The sequence below is a fragment of the Sebastes fasciatus genome, chromosome 6 (genome assembly GCF_043250625.1).
Source record: "Sebastes fasciatus isolate fSebFas1 chromosome 6, fSebFas1.pri, whole genome shotgun sequence".
Lineage (NCBI taxonomy): Eukaryota > Metazoa > Chordata > Actinopteri > Perciformes > Sebastidae > Sebastes > Sebastes fasciatus.
In genome coordinates, this window is record NC_133800.1 from 16947974 (window position 1) to 16965341 (window position 17368).

The 17368-nt window shown below is 40.3% G+C and overlaps 1 protein-coding gene and 1 long non-coding RNA gene across 9 annotated transcripts in view; one reads left to right on the plus strand and one right to left on the minus strand.

Moving 5' to 3' along the window:
* LOC141769203 (uncharacterized) overlaps window positions 1-1791 on the minus strand; it is a 72216-nt gene extending 70425 nt beyond the window's left edge. The window contains exon 1 of the long non-coding RNA XR_012594274.1: window positions 1682-1791. This is a non-coding gene — a long non-coding RNA (uncharacterized LOC141769203). The remainder of the gene's footprint in view (window positions 1-1681) is intronic.
* git2a (G protein-coupled receptor kinase interacting ArfGAP 2a) lies at window positions 741-17296 on the plus strand. 8 transcript variants are annotated; one of them, XM_074638024.1, is made up of 21 exons: window positions 741-1247; window positions 4756-4889; window positions 5263-5375; window positions 5511-5616; window positions 5733-5819; window positions 5928-6058; window positions 6148-6242; window positions 6598-6643; window positions 7119-7167; window positions 7260-7332; window positions 7961-8058; window positions 8167-8278; window positions 8371-8513; window positions 8610-8759; window positions 10603-10851; window positions 11742-11831; window positions 13365-13447; window positions 13638-13829; window positions 14060-14191; window positions 14703-14766; window positions 15146-17296. In XM_074638024.1, the coding sequence occupies exons 1-21, from the start codon at window positions 1196-1198 to the stop codon at window positions 15356-15358; spliced, it is 2412 nt and encodes an 803-aa protein (XP_074494125.1). In that variant the 5' UTR covers window positions 741-1195; the 3' UTR covers window positions 15359-17296. The 8 variants fall into 8 exon arrangements, with proteins under 8 accessions (XP_074494125.1, XP_074494129.1, XP_074494130.1 ...); XM_074638022.1 differs by having other exon boundaries at window positions 742-1247; window positions 7116-7167; XM_074638028.1 differs by lacking the exon at window positions 10603-10851 and having other exon boundaries at window positions 7116-7167.
* Window positions 17297-17368: the final 72 nt, after the last annotated feature.

The window sequence follows — 17368 nt, forward strand, 5'->3', positions numbered from 1 at the left end:
ACCGCACTCCTCTCTCTCTTTCTCTCCTCCTCTTCCTCCTGCACTGTAACTGTAGACCGTCAGCGCGCCGCGCACCACCGCCCCTCCCTGCTTGATCGTATGATCCTGTCTGTCATCACCTGATTGGTCGTACGGACGTCATTAACACAACATTCCGTCACAGTCAGTGCATGGAGTGCCCGTGGCGTGGAGAAGATCGTCCTATCATTCTGCCTTGAATTAATTAAAGGGACTGTTTGTAAGATTCAGAAATGCTTGTTAACAGCGACACCTGTGGCCGTTAAGTAAACGAAAGTCAGTGTCGGGCTCGCGCTTGTGCTCGCTCTACATAGACATGAACGAGCATCGCTCAAAACAGTGAGGCGACACACGTCAGCTAAAACCACAATATCACTCTATATTTCACCTGCTTGGCAGTAATGTTAACTGACCAGACGAAGGTCTCTCCATGATCACTGCTGATCCTAGTGTTGGCTTTTCCTTCCTCAGCCTCCCGACACGGCCGGAGGGAACAGGGGAGACACCGGAGTTTTGGTCGGAGACGATAACGTTTCTCGCTGCGGAGCCCCGTCACTTCACAAGACACGGAAAACCTCTGTTGGTCTGGAGGAGCTGCAGCAGTTATTTCTGCACAAACGTCCACTCTATATTCACTAGATATTCTCAGAGCTAAATTAACTCTTCTGCAGTGTGTAGTGTGCGCGCATGCAAGTGTAGAGGTGAAGCGAGACAGCGAGAATGGCGCGGTGTGTGAGTGAAGGCAAGCAGGCAGAGGAGCAGAGACTCCGGCCATACGCGAGCGTGTATACGTTCACTTAAAAGAGTCGGCTCAATGAACCGGCTCGTTCGCTACCGACACATCTCTGTCTATACTGTCTACCACCAGAGACTGAAGAGTAAACTACCAGACACGATCACAGCAGGCTAGTCAGCTAATCAGGTGCTAAGTCAGCTAACTTAGCAGACACCAGCAGTGTGCCTTCTTACTCTCTTGTCGGGTAACGTTATAATGGTTGCAACGCTAACGCTAGCCAAAAAGAAAAGGCGAGTAAGTTGGGTTGGGTTGTTTTTAGCTGATTAGCTAGGTGTAGCTAACGCGGAAGGCACCTCCACAGAGAGTAATCAATGGTTGGCACAACGCAAAGGACATAACACTTGGCTCATTTTAAAGAGGCATTTCTTCCCTGAGTAAAGGATGTCTAAACGCCTGCGAAACACCGAGCTCTGCGCTGACTGTAATGTCCCAGGTAAGCAAACTCACACCTTAATAAAGATGTTTGGTCCATCAAGTAACCTAGCAACGTTAAAGCCTTCACACCTCAGGTTTAAATCAGATTATCAGTGCTGACCCATGCTGGTTTCTTCTTCTCTACAGTGAGTTAGATAAACAGTATACTAACACGTTGTTATAGTGTTGTTGACAGGTCTCTAACGTTATAGCTCTCTGGTTTGAGGATGCAATTAGACCCTGAAGCAGCTGTCGTTTTTAACTGTTTCCATCCGGTGTTACTTGCTTTAAATAATCAGACAGGCATTTCCTATATGTGTCAATGTATATATTGACCCCTGAGCCACCAAACTGTACAACACCTCTCTAGTCTATTATAATAATGCACTTTACTCACTTTTAACAGTTCTCTTCATCTCCTTGTATTTTTATATCTGGTATATTTTTTTGTACTTTGCACTACTAACTTTTTTACTGCCTTTTTACTAACATGTTTTTGCACTATGGAACTGTGATGCTGGAAACTTGAATTTCCCTCGGGATCAATAAAGTTACTATCTATCTATCTATCTATCTTATCTATCTAGAGCTTCAGCACCAATATATAGTATATATTTGTGGTGTATTACCTGACAATTTACAGACTGTAATATGAATTGTGCCATTATTATTTTGTAGTGGTGATTTTATCGTTATCTAGTTGACTAATCTAACAAGTTATCTTTAATAACTTTTCCCTCGGGATTAATAAAGTTACTATCTATCTATCTATCTATCTATCTATCTATAATTCCACAGTTGTTTTGTCACAGGTAACAAACCATATGTGTATATGGAATAATGTCTATGGCATGCAAACGTTTCCAGTAAGTTTGAAATGTAATCATCCATTATGAAATCTCATCCTGGAGCAGGAAACTCTGCTCTGTAAGCTCTCACCAGGATGCATCAGTGATTACAAGTCAGTGGTCTCCTGTCAGGCTGCTTTTGGTACACCACACAGGGGTATTGGTAGTAAAAGTGAAGCCTATCCCATGTTGACAATGTGTGACTGAATTTAAGTAATTGTGTTGATGAGGAATGACTGAATGAAAGGACTCTTAATAGTATGTCTTTTTCCTCCACTGATCCTAACTGTGAAAGGCTGTCTTAAAAAAAACAAATTGTTAAACATTTACAAACAATTGTTACATCATCATTACATCACTGCACTTATCTGTATTGATTGGCAGGCGATTTATTAGTCCAGATGAAGACAACTTAATCTTGTGTCCATTATATGTAATCCGAGTAATACCAGCATCTTGTAATAGAGATTTATTTGTTAAATAATGGTAATGGTAAATAGTATTGTAGGGATGAGAGAAAAATGGAATCAAGCTTTTACAATCAGACATTTCTGTGAAGGCCGAACAAGTAATAGTTGCATTGTTCGAGAGGTACTTTCAGGAGTCTCATTTATATAGAAGTGACGTGATGTTTTTCAGCAGGCACAGGAAGCAAAACAGGATGCTGAGTGAATAGACTGCGTGCTTTCAATGCAGAAGATATTTTTTTTCTATTGTGCCACCACAATATATTGTAAATGTGATATACTGTAAGAGTAAAATGTAAACTGTTTTTAGAAATGTACTTTTTTAGAAATGAATACCCCAATTGAGGTTACTTTCCTATTTCACAAGAAAAATCAAGGAAATAATAAGAAGTATGTTAAATATTCAGTAATACTCCAGTTTTAGTACCTTGTCTATCATCGTGTTGTTCAGACTAGTTAAAACCCCTCAGGTCTTCACAGCAGCTGGCCTGGATTGCCCTTCCATACGGCTGTTACCAGTTGTTGGCTGTGAATATTTTTAGAGTTTCAAGATATGGTATTAAATTTAGCAGCACTTGTTGAGGAAAGAGTAAAAGAGGCATGTCAGCACCAACTCTCAGGTCTTGGTGGAGAGGAGACTCTGAACACTGGGGACCAGGTGCCAGAATTTGACCAGCACCCCGTGCAGCTGTTCCTCCTACACATCAGCTGCTGCTTAAGACACTTACTGTCTTCACTGTCCTGCCACAGTGCCAGACACCCAATCTGCTTAACAGTTTATCGGTTATCCGAGTGTCATATGAATTTACAGTATTTTTGGTCTTGAAATGTTGGCTGTTAGAGTCTCTGTGTAAACGGCAGACGGCACAACTCTGTGACATTTGTATTAGATGAAGCGTGCTAAATAGGTCGTGGTTAAGTAAACATATTTATTTTGGTCACAGAGAGAGTATAGTGTATCCTGTAAGTGCCCTCTGTCTCTCTCTATTTCTCTAACTATGCATTTCCTGAATATGCAGCACAGAAATTATTGATACTTTAGCATTTGTCTGTTTTTTTTTTTTTTACAATATTTTGGAAGAGGAAGCTGCTCTATTGCTCAACAATAAGACTGAGGTGCTTCAACCTACAACTGCTAGTCTTCACTTCCTTTTAACACAATGCATGGCTTCACCTAAACATGGTGTCAAAAAGGTCTTACATGACTATTATAGCCAACTGGGGTTTGGCTTTTTTCTTTTCTTTTCTTTCTTCTAGTTAGGTTGTGTTTGTGTCTGCATGTGAAAGCCTCCCCAAGGCATGTTGTGATAATAAAAGGTTTAACAATGGTCTAACCTGAATTTGTCTGTCTGTCATATTTGTGTTAACTATTCTTGTTACATTAGCCTAAATAATGCTTCCAGTGGTGAAGTGTGGCACTCAAAAAATCTCATTAAAAAAGACTAGAACAAACAAGCCCATTTAATCTTAATTAAGGTGTAGGCTACATATATTTTTTTAAAGATAAAAAAAACAAAAACTTAAAATGTTACTTAAGCAGAAGTAAATAGTGCATTTGTTAGGGACTGTTTTCAGGCATGGATTAATACACATTTGGTGCTTGACTGAGTATTTCCGCAGGATGGTTTATGTGGGATTAACTACAATACCCAAGTTAATCTAATGATAGTACACCTAGTACAACGGTGTGGCTCACGGATGTGTGACTGTGAGTTTTTGGACAACAATGGAAGTCTGTTGCACAGAACAATAAGTTGTATCAGGTTTGACTACACAGACGATACTTGTTTATAAGATCTATTAAGTATGGGTTTTGGTCTTTTTCTGGGATTTGTATGATAAGAAAAATGTAGAACATCATCAGCCTTATCCTTTAAGCACATGTCTGTAATAGTTTTGACACCATATGTAAGAGTTTCTCCTGGTCTAGTCAAGAGGAACGGAAAAAGGAGAAGTGGGTCGCTACCGTCTAGCATGTCAGTGATTTGAATAATGGTAATAAATGTGAAGAGAGGACTTGACTTGTGATACATTTTTTAACTCATCTTAGACTACCAATGAAGCTACAGCAAGTCAAACCTGTGAGAGCCGGGTGATACAATATTGTACCTTTAGCTACTCCTATAAATGACATCTTTATTCAGTTGTGAATTCATCAATTAGATCAGTAAGTGTTGTGATTTTCACTTTGTGGTTGTCTCTTACTTCTCAGAACCTCGCTGGGCCTCGGTCAACAGGGGTGTGTTGATTTGCGATGAGTGCTGCAGTGTTCATCGAAGTCTAGGTAGACACAGCTCCCAAGTCCGCCACGTGACGCACACACCATGGCCTCCTACGCAGCTCCAGGTAATAACCCCGCACAGCAGAAAATGTATACGACTATTCACCTGTGTAAAGCTACATATCTTTATACTTTCAACTGTGAAGTTGTCTTATTTATAGTTAATGAGTGCTACAGGGCTGAATTGTCTTTCCCCAAAATGCTTTGAGATCACGTTATCCTTGCACACAGTCTGTATTACTGCAGTTTTAATTTCATCAGGCCTCGGTCTTTGCTCAAGATAAATCTGTTGACAACAGCTGTACATCAGATCCCACCAAGGTGTATTGATTTTGTCCATATATAGAAAGTGTTTGTTCAGGAAGGGACCTGTTAAAAGCCAGTCAGCATTCTGTACTTTGGGACACATTTTACAGGTTCTTTTACATTTCATCCTAGATGGTTCAGACATTATACAGCAATGGAGCAAATTCAATATGGGAGCACTCTCTGCTGGACCCTGCATCAGTGATGAGTGGAAAACGCAAGGCCAACCCTCAGGACAAGCTGCAGTGAGTCGTTGTTGTTTGAAAATGTTAACACAGATGTTAGTTCAATGAACAGAAAAATGATTGTTGAACTTCCAAGGTTAATCTATGCCACTGACTCAAATGCCTCTTTCTCTATGTTTCATCTTGTCCCAAAAGCCCAAACAAATCAGAGTTTATAAAAGCCAAATATCAAATGCTGGCATTTGTCCATCGCATGCCTTGCCGGGAGGACGACAGCTCGACAGCCAAGGATTTGAGCAAGGTGAGGAGAAGTGGCTGCTCAGTGTCATTAAGAAAAAACTACAAACATGTTTTTGTGCAAAGCTTTATAGTTAAGCCTAATCGATTCATAGTAATAGTTGTTTAATTTTTTTTCAGCAACTTCACTCAAGTGTACGCACGGGGAATCTCGAGACTTGTTTGCGGTTGCTATCCCTGGGAGCACAAGCTAATTTTTTTCACCCGGTAAGATTCATCTGCTGAACTTAAAACCAGAATTTTCATCTTTGCATTTAACTCTCTGTTGATCTTAGATGATAATGGTTTGTCCTGTTAATCAACCCTGTCCTGTAGGAAAAAGGAAACACTCCCTTGCATGTAGCTGCAAAGGCAGGACAAATATCTCAGGCTGAACTTTTAACTGTTTATGGAGCTGATCCTGGAGCCCCTGACAGCAATGGCAAAACTCCCATTGACTATGCAAGGTTAGCTGTTTTCAATAATTCAAAATACCTTTTATAATACAATCACAAAATATGATTTCACCCTTTTTTTTTAACCTGGGCCTTTGTAGGGAAGCTGGCCACCATGACTTGGCAGATCGATTGGTGGAGATTCAGTATGAACTAACTGATCGACTGGCGTTCTACCTGTGTGGGAGAAAGCCAGGTATGCAGAGAGGGAGAGATCTGTTATTGAAATGACTAAAAAGATAAGGGTCAAAGAATATGTGCATGTGTGGTTGGAGTGAAAGATAGTTTTAACTTTGCAAATAAAGCACTACAATGAGTGTCTGAGTATTTCAGCGAGTACACTTTTCTGTGATAAGGGTACCTGATTTGTGATGATAAATCTCACCCATGTGGCACTTAAAGCAGATAAAAACACCTGCTCATTGTATTTTATTTACTTTGTGAATACCGCTTATGTACTATAATGAAATCATACTTAATATAAAATGTTTCTCATAACTATCAATGATGTTGTTGGCAGTCATCCAGCACATTCTTGTTGTTCCTTTCAGATCATAAAAACAGCCAGCACTTCATTGTTCCACAAATGGCTGACAGGTAAGAAAGCACAAGTTGTAAGTCAACATGATGCATGTCAATATTCAATGATTTGTCTGTGAATTAGCGTGCGTCGAGGTTAACTTGAATCGAGCCAACAAAGCGAGTACAGTGAGGCTGTTGTTTATGGTTGTATTTTTGCTCTGAAGCCTGTTCTGACACGCTGTTGAAATCTCTGCAGCGTCTTGAGTTAAAGGAAACCGACCCAGCGAAGTAGATGACATACTCAAACAATAATTAGAAATGTTATTCAACTTGTTATAACAACTCTCTTAAATTCCAAATGAGCAGAACAGCCACTGTAAAAACAATCATTGTGCATTTTCAATTCAAATGACACATTTGATCTTTTTTTTAATGCTCTCTTTTGATGGATAAGGAACATGTAAGTATAACTCTGAATGAAGTGTGCATTGTGTCGACCTAACAGTTCATCAGCGTGCATTTATAAAAGTTATGTTCTGTTTTCTAGCAGTTTAGATTTATCAGAACTGGCCAAGGCAGCAAAGAAGAAACTGCAGTCTGTAAGCATTTTTTGCAGAGTCCCACTGTACTGAGCCATCTTTTCTCCTCTTACTTAAGTCTAACTATTTGCCATTTGCTAATGTTCATGCAGCTCAGTAATCATTTATTCGAGGAGCTGGCCATGGATGTGTATGATGAGGTGGACAGACGAGAGACTGATGCAGGTAAAGTAGAATTATCCAGTAAAAGCTCTCTTATATCCAGAGAAGACATTTGTACTTCTGGCTAGAGCTGCACAATTAATCGAGATCACGATTTTGGCCTCCCACAATTAAGTGAACATGAATGACGTTTAAAATGTGTGCTCAAAGAAAACTGTTGCATATCAAATCAAGCGCTTCTTAAACTAACAGCCAGCCTCCAGGGGGCGATCGAGATGCTTTGGCTTCACTTTTGGGGAGCAGTCATGCCGCTGCGCACAAACTCTACATTGCCAGCCTGTGAAAAACGTTCCTAAATGTTGTGGCTTCAGTCCAGAGCAGAAGAGTTATACTGTATATTACTTATTTTGGAACCTTATTTTAATGTAAAGATTTGTTAATTAACAGCAATGTAGCGCAACATGGAAGTGAAAGCAATGTTCTGTTGATTTAAAATGTGAAAGTGCAATAAAAATATTTAGTTTCTAAAATCAATGAATAATTGTGATCTCAATATTGATCGAAATAATCGCGATTATCTCTTAATCGGCAATTGTGCAGCCCTACTACTGGCATCTCCTCAACACTGATACTTGACCACTGGTGTTGCAGCTGTACACCATTGAGCTCATCCTTCTCCTACTATTTGTAGTGTGGTTGGCTACACAGAATCACAGCACTCTGGTGACGGAGACAACTGTGGTGCCTTTCCTTCCTGTGAATCCAGAGTATTCATCAACACGAAACCAGGCGAGTCAGCTTTACAGAACTCCCATGCAAATGTTGTATTGTTTCCCTCTGAACACATTTAAAGTTAGATCGCATGCCAATGATGTGACTTTTCTTTTTCTTTTCTAGGGACGACAGAAGCTGGCAAGATTTAATGCACATGAATTTGCAACTCTTGTGATTGACATATTAAGTGATGCTAAGCGCAGACAACAAGGGAATTCAATAGCCAGTCCCAAAGGTCAGCATCTTATTCGTACTTTATCCAAGATCTTACTGACACTGAAGTGTAGCACAGATATAAAATAACTATTCCACTCTGTGCCCCTTTAGACAATGTTGAGTTTATCCTGAAGAGTGTGGCTGTCAGGCATTGCAGTGACAGCCAGGACAACGACCAGCCCGACTACGATAGTGTGGCATCTGATGAGGATACAGATCACGAGCTCCCCTCGAGCAAAGGGGATAGGACCAAGGTATCATAGCATCACTTTCACAAATTCAAAGCCTGAAGGACTCTCTCTCGTTGTAGGTGCCTTTACCGTTTTGTTTTCAACCCCTCTCTCATACAGAGCCTGGACTCTGACGTCTCAGATGGCCCCATTACTGTGCATGAATACATGGAGGTGAAAACTGCGCTCTCTGCCTCCGAAGCCAAGATCCAGCACCTCATGAAAGCCAACAACAACCTGAGTGATGAGCTGAGGCTGATGCAGAAAAAGGTATCCACCGCGCTCCACCAATAAGATCACTAACACCGGGGGCCGGACTGAGGGGGGGCCACAGCGGTCAGCAGAGCTCTTCTCCTGCCCAGCGTGATCGCTCTCTGGCGTGGAGGCCGAGCTATCTGAATAGGGATGCTGTGTTGCGAGATAAGGCTGCTGTGACACCCTGCTGGTCCACCCTCTGTTTTGGCCAGCATGTTCAATTTCAAAGCTTGAATGTAAACTGGAGATTTTCTTTTTTGTTGTTATTGGTTTGTTTTCTTAATTTGAGAAGAAATGCACCCTTTCCCCAGTTAATAACAAAAGATGTTTACTGGTAGTCTCCCTTTTTGTAATAAATCTGTCTAATGTTACTAACAAGCATGTTTTAAGAGAAAGCATGAAGTAATTGACAGTGACTTTTAATCCTTCATAGTGACTAACTGAAAATGTATGTGTGTGCCTTGCTTCATCACATATACTGTGTTTACTGCGTAGAATGTTTTGTCCAGCTGTTGTTTTTGGTAACAGCCTTTTAGTACATGTGGATTAATGGTTTGACATGTTGTCTAAGTGGTCACATTTCATATTGAGTTCATAGAAAGCATACACCTCAGCCGATACAAACCTGGAATACTGTTACTCTGTTACATCAAACTTCTGATTTATAGACATGGCAATGTTACGTTTGTGCTTCAATTTAGTAATCTAAATCATGCTAAACCCAATTTTTTCTTTTGAAAATGATCATTTTTCGCCACAGGTGTTTTAAGCATGTTACCGTTTTTTATTTTGTTTAAATGAACCCCTGTCAGTGAGGTTGAATTTTTTTTTTCTCATGTTAAAATTGCTTTAATTTGGCTGTTTTGAAAGAGCATGCAGATAATTTGTCTCTCTTAATTCTGTTTGTGTGACTCATGGTTGCTCACAAAGGTCATTGTGACACTGCAGTAGACATACAGCACTGTAGCGTACTGTATTGTTTTGATGATGTGATCTGGCTTTGTGTTAGCTTATGGTTGAACAGATTCACTAAAATTACCACATGTTAGTCAGTCATTAGAGTTTAGTAACTAAACCATGCTACTCCCTTTCTGACCAGTACACCAGATCTACCATATTCTTTGCACTAAATGCAAATAGTTGCATTAATTAAGGCAGATTTTCCCCCAAAAAAACTCTTATATGCTTGACAAAATCTACATTATTTTGTTCATCCTTGAATGCCTCTTATCCTCTCATAATTCTTAAATGAATCCGTCTGTACTGTGGCTACATCTTTGACTGAAACTGCACCTGTGTTGCTTACCTACATAACATCTTTTGCTTGCTTATCACTTGCTTTGCTTTTTTTTTCTCCATTTTTTAGACCAAGAGAAAATCCCTCCCAAAGCAAAATTCTTGTTATCCCCATGATTTTTAGGAGGTTGATGGTCAACTCTATGGATATTAAAGGAGAACATAAGATTAAGTCTTTAAGCTCCAAAAGCCATGATACATGATTTACTCTGTAAGTCATTATAGCTTCAGGTTTTGTATATTGGTCATACATTTTTGTGAGAGCATTATCCAAATAGTGACTTTCTGTATCATGGGAATAACAAAAATCTAAAGGTTAGATTCTCAAATTTTATCAGATGATACCTACAAAGATGTTTTATTCCTGCCAAATGAAAATCTTGGCAGGATTAAATGACTGTAAGCATGCTAACAGTAGCAGACTGTCAAAGTATAATATGACTATTTTAGGAACAATGGGATAAAAGGTGAAATGTTATGCTGTGTAAAGATGATCAGAATAGGGAACACAGCTTGCTTTGCTGAGAGCACCTCTTAGTGTGTTGCTGACCGTCTCTTCCAGCTGCAATCTCTGCAAAGCGAGAACATCTCTCTCAGGCGGCACGTCCCAACCAATATCTATCAGATCCCCAGCGGTTCAGACTACCCCGACCCCTCCAGCCCCTCAGCCCTGAAACGCCGGCAGTCTGCGCGGGCCAGTCGGCCCATGTCTATGTATGAGACCGGCTCAGGCCTGAAGCCCTATCTCCCTAAAGGAGAAACTCCCTACCCAGAGGAGGGCATCCCCACCCTGCAACCCTTCCCACCTCATGTAAGTAAGACCTGTTCCCTGCTGTCCTTTGCCATTTCCTCTCCACTGCCCTGTTTCCACCACTTTCCTTCATGTCTTCACCCTGTCTGCAAACCCTTCTCTCTGCCTTGTTTTTTTAAAAATGGTTTTCCATACTCATTTGCCACTGGGTAGTTTTTTGCAGCATCAAAGACGGAGTCATCAAAACCACAATGCCATGCATTTAGATTTAGACACAGCCAGTCACATCTCATCTTGTCCAGATCCATATTCAAAAACCATTATCTGCATATTATCTGTTGTTTACTGGAGTACTGCTTGTTTGTCAGACAAAACTTAGCTGTAACCGCGAGGAGATGCTGTTATTACGATATACTCTGAAGGTTTGTACTGTGTTTTATGTTGATGAAGCATTAAAACTACCATACAAATACTCTGTGTTTTTGTAATGCATGATAATTTCACAAACTCACCTCATCTTCTCATCTGTTTGGATTCTCTCTTTGATTTAAATAATATATTAATATGCAGTTCAATTTGAGGCCGTGAATCATAGTTTTCTGGTATTTTTCTCTCAATGGATTAACTCCCAGGCTCTCCTGCCATATTTTTTCCCGTACAGGGAAAAAATGTAGCCGGATAATCTGTAAAAAACAACCAACTACATAGCATTGATTTATTTTAAAATCACCCCTCTAAAATAATACAATTTTCTAATCTTGAATTTAATGGTCATGTTCATTGTACTAATATAGTTTTCCATCAACTCCATTCTCAACATACGGTTAACCCACAACTTACTTGAAGAGTTGGACATAACATCTAATCTCATTAATCTGACTTTTTAGTTTGTTTCTTTTTTAATTTAAGAAATTTGTGTCCTTATAATGTGATTTGAACCCTGTCTTTAGACGGAAAGGGGCGCTTTTGTGACCACCTCTTCATCCCTCCCCTCATTTCCATCCACCCTGTCTTGGTCGAAGGACGAGAGTTCTCAAAAGGTTAAGTACATCCTCACCACTTGGTCCGCATCTTGTGGGACGCAGCAAATCCACTTGGAGACATTTCTACCTCCACCCCCCTCCCTCACCTCCCTCACCTCCCTCTGTCCTCCGTACGCTGCTCCTTATCTGCCCTGCTGCATGAGCCGCCCCCCCACCAGCTGCCCTCACCATCAGATACCTGCCTTCATCAGCCTCATCCTCACAGCGCGGCTACACAACTGGAATTGTGAGGTTTTGCAAAGGCAAAACCTCTGTTTGACTGCTGAACGTTGAGCAGAAAGTTGCGCTTGTGATGCAGCACCTGCTAATATAATGCTTTCTTTCTTTGCTCCAGAAACCTGTGTAGCAGATGATGTTGTACAAAGTTTTTTAATGTTTCATTTTTATAAAACAAGTAAATTAGATTGTTAAATGTATATTTTATACCTTTTGAGTTGTTAAACTCATCATATTTTTCATTTCAAACACTCTCAGTATAAATAGAAGTCCTTTTTTAATCCTGTCTCTAACAACTGCTTGGCCATTTTGCACAGTGAGCTTCCAACAGCATGCTCTCACTTCCTCCAGCAACACACAAACAACGTGGTGATCCAGGAGTTGTTTACAGGCTAAAAGGATTTATCTTCTGTTCAGCCAGAACAAAGATTTGTCTAAACATGTATGTGCTGATCACATTTCCTGAGGCGAGCTTATGTGTGCTGCATTGCATTGTGTACTGCATACAAGAGGAGGATTTTGTTTAGATTCTTGGTCATGGATTGAAAGAGTGTGGCTTGAGTGTACTTGTTTGTCTCTGCTTCCTGTTTATACATGTAGCTTTGAGTCTACTAGTGAAACTGCATAAAGTTAAGTTACAATGAACATCTCAGATCACAGTGGAGCCTGTCTGGTGTGAAGATAAGGCATTCCTCTGTTGTGTGATTCAGTTTCATTCATGAACTCATCTGATCCTTGACTTCTCTGCATGGGGTCTTTAGTTTGGAGATGAGTAAAGCTGTGTGTCATGGTTCTGATGTAATGTTTCTAGCCACATGTTGCTGATTATTAGAATTGGCTCTTAGTTTGACTGTTTTGTTTAATTGTCATCCATGAATCATCCTTATTTCAACATATTGTCACATTTAGATGATGATCATAGTCACTTGAATGATCCAATACAATTTGTGCCTCAAGAAGATTAGGCCAATTTCATTTCATCAGTGATTATGTCATACTGATGTGAGTAAACTATCTGAACTCTGTTTTACTAATCCTATATTGAACGCTTTAACTTGATTATGTGCTTTTGCTTCACAGCTTTATTGGCTTGTTTCAGTCAGAGTCGTCTGCATCGCTTTTATTTGTTCATATTCCAATTTGACATACAACACACGAAAAGGAGTACATTTCAAATGTATATTTTTGTTCTTTGTGGACCAGCATTGAAACTGTGATTTCACCACAGCTGTTTCTGGTTTATATTGTCAGTGACATGGGACGTCTTTCACGAGACACATTATCATTTTTGTTTGTCTGCTCTCTTCCTTCTAGGCCTCAAAGTTAGAGAAGCAAAGCAGCATGCCAGAAAGTGACTATGACAACACATTCAATGACTCTGAGATGGATGATTCGGGGTAAGAGCATCACCCAGAATGATGGTTTGTAGGCCTACTAAGTGATGAGTGAAAGACAAGACAGTTTTCTGCCTCCTGAATACAGTTTAAAGGAGGTTTTCAAGTGATATAATGTGCTGTTTTGTCTTTGGTGTAAAAACAAGAAGCAGGTTTTTTTTTTTACAGTAGACATCATTTGTTCCCTGTGCAGTTTGTGCAGGAGAGTGAGGCTGAGGAGCAGCGGCTGGCTGGGGGATGGCAGCTCTATCCCTGAGCTGGATGATCTGGAGATGGAGTCAGACCCCGCGCTTCCCAGCACAGAGGACGTCATCCGCAAAACAGAGCAGATCACCAAGAATATCCAAGAGCTGTTGCGAGCTGCTCAGGAGAACAAACATGACAGGTCAGAATCAGAAGAGTTATCAGTTTAGGATCTGTTTAGCTTTCATTTCCTTGCTTCCATTTTAAACTCTCAGTTCCTCTTACATACATCATTATTCTGTTATGTTTTGTTTCATTTATCTCCCATCATTTCCCCTTTTTGTCTGTTATCTTCACTGTTCATTCTACTTCCACTCTGCTCTGCTGTTATGATGTTGTTTTGGTCTCCCCGTCCCTCACCCCTGTGAGCAGACCATGTGAGCGTGAAGGTGTGCGTCGGCTCAGGCACAGCCTGGGATGTTTCAGCACTCTGGTGCCCTGGGCCGAGAAGGCCCCCCCTCCCCTTCAGCCGCTCAGCCTGCGCTCCCCTGACCCCACCTCCTGGTACTCTGGCCTCTGTCCCTGCCTCCCAGGCACAGTTTTACTTTCCTCTCCCTCACAGTTTCTGCCTCACCCCTTTTCTCCTGCCTCACCGGCTAACAAGCTATCTCTTTTTCTTCAATGTGCTAACTTTGAATTTGTTTCAGTTAATTGATGCAAAGTTGAGTTACATCTTTGCAGTGACTTGCTTCTGATATATAGGTGACAATTTGATGTAACACAGGTTGATGTTTTTTCTGCTGTGGAGCCATAATTTCTTAATACAAAAATATGCCATGGAATAAAACTGCCTTGTACTTACAATGCTAAAAGAAAACGTTTGTTAAATAGCATGTTCTGTTGATGTTGAAGATGATAATGCACGGTGTGGTGTGAATACTATAGAGTACATTGACTTGCATGTAAGAGCTTTTGGTTAATTGATATGTTATCAATGTTCGTTCTATAATTTTGAGATTTGTATGAATGTGATACCAATATGTTGAACTCATTGACAAATCTTTTCTCTTCACAGCTTCATACCCTGCTCAGAAAGAATACATGTGGCTGTAATAGAAATGGCTGCCCTCTTTCCCAAGGTATGGAAACAAGTTTGTAGATATATTGCTTTGAGAGAATGGATCAGGCAGACTTTTTGTTTTTTATTTGTTATTTGGAAGGCATTACAAGCATTTTTGTTGTGCCAATTCCTGATGTATTATTTTATTCTAATCAAAAAGTAATGAATTGCACCTAAATGTATATATTCTTGTGTGTTAAATATACATTTTCTTAAGTGTGTTAAAAGAAAAAAGTGAATGGTAGACAAACCAAAATAGGTTCGGGCCAGATTCAAGCCAGCAGAGGTCAATGTGGTTCTAAAGGATCTGCACTATACCGCCTCTCTTTGTACAAATCTGTTGACCTTTGAACAAACACCGCCTGTTAATATTAAGACATTTTAACCTTACTCTGCAGAAGCCACGCTCAGAGACTGTGAGAGGCTCTCTGCGCTTGCTGACCTCCAGTGCGTACCGGCTTCAGCATGAGTGCAGGAAGGCGTTGCCTTCAGAGGCCTGCCCAGGACCGGACATGCAGCTGGTCACCCAGCAGGTCATCCAATGTGCTTATGACATTGCCAAGGCAGCCAAGCAGCTTGTCACCATCACCACAAAGGAGAATACCAACTAATAGCATTTACAGGGCTGCAAAGCCGTCAGCATCTCAGTTTCATTCTTAAATATTTTTATAATGATTTTTTTTTTTTTTTGTATTTTGTGGTATATGCATGCATTGTTTTTTTAATTTATGAATAGATATTTAAAGCCAACTGGACAAAATCTGAGTGTAAATGGAAAAAGTCAGCAACTTTACTTAGAGCTGTTGTAATAGCACAATTTATCCTAAAGGAGCAGTGTGTAGGATTTGGCGACATCTAGCGGTGAGATTGCAGATTGCAACCAACTGAAACTTTTCCAGTGTGCCAAGTGTGTAAGATAACTACGGTGGCCGATGCGAAAAAGTGAAAACAGGAATGGCCCCATCTAGAGCCTTTGTTTAGTTTGTCCGTTCTGGGCTAGTGTAGAAAAATGGCAGCCGGCTCCTTGAAGAGGACCCGCTCCTTATGTAGATATAAATGTCCTCTTCACGGAGTCCGCCATGGTGCTCCACCATGTTTCTACAGTAGCCCAGAACGGACAAACCAAACACTGGCTCTAGAGAGAGCCTTTCACATTTATATGTTGACGTGGCAGTTTGAATTCGGTGGTAGGGATGCACCGGTTGAAAGAAGAAGAAGAAGAAGAAAGAGGAGGAATAAGTGGTTGTTGATGCTGCTGGCTAACCATTTAGTGTTGTGAGAAGTTTGAGAATCCAAATTTTAACAAATGGAGGACCATACTTATGATTTAGCACAAAAGAAATGAATGGAGCATGAATCCTCGTCAGTAAAGAAGCAAAAACATGGAGACGCTAAATGAAATCAGGACAGATGACGGTAGAAAACAAGAATAAACATCGCTGTGGCCTTAATGTTTTCAGGATGACGCAGAAGTTTTCTCCTGAAGCTGAAGGCCACTGTAGGTTCTTCTGCATGCTTGGAAAGGGAGGGGTGCAACTTCATCGCTAGATGCCACTAAATCCTACACACTGCTCCTTTAAGGTAAAATAATAACTTCCACAAATCATGTTAAATCAAGCAGCAGCTAGCAGGCCTGGGAACTGTAATGGTTTATAGATTACAATTTGAGTGAAACTCACTCTTAGTTACAAATACTCAGTCCATAATGTAAATACCTTTTATTGAGGGATGGAATTAAGCACACTACAGTAAATCCACATGATGATATTGGTTAATGTTATCAGTCCAAAGCCAGAAATGGATGCTGAAAAGCCATAAATGAATCATGAATCCGCTGTCATTGAATGCTAACACTCTTGTAGCTAAAGGATCTTCCTCTCATAAATTGCACTGTGCAAGCATCATCATACTGTAAAGTTGAATCTCCAAAAACCATTAAATGTTGGGAACTTCATCCTGCACACGTTGTAGCTCTGCAATGCTAATGTTTGTTGCATCAAAAAAGCTATTTATATGGTTTGTCCCCTGTCCAAGTGTAAGCCAGTCTGCAGTTGCACTAATTGCAGCTATTTATGTGTGCCCATTTGTCAAGTCAGTGAATGCAAATAACGCTTGTTCAGGGGCCACGTTGTATTCTTCACCAGCACCATGATGTTGTTGTATTAAGTTCAAATGATCTGGTGTGTTTCACCACACTGCACTGTATTCTGTGGTCTTGTGTGCCATTGCAGTGTTGGTGATGTTACAAGATATTTAGAGCTAATCATACTGTATGTATATCCATATGTTTTGTGCTCTGTTCTGTTGCTGCTAGTTTTGTATTTAATGTGCAACATATGGGATAGAAGTCTAGACGTATCCTGTATAATTGTGCAACCCATCATTCATCCTCACCAAGTGTTTCAGAGTTCATCGTCATTTTGAAATCTGATCAAGGTAATGTCCCTCTCTGTACTTGACCGGAGTGCAGGGATGTATGTGGTGCAGCTGTTAAGTTGCTCTTTGGAAAAAATAATTATTTTCTAAATAAACTTAATTTATAAATATAACCTGTTATGGTTTACCAGATTTTGTATTTATCATGTTTTCACTTTTCATTATCTTAATACAAAATACTGAGA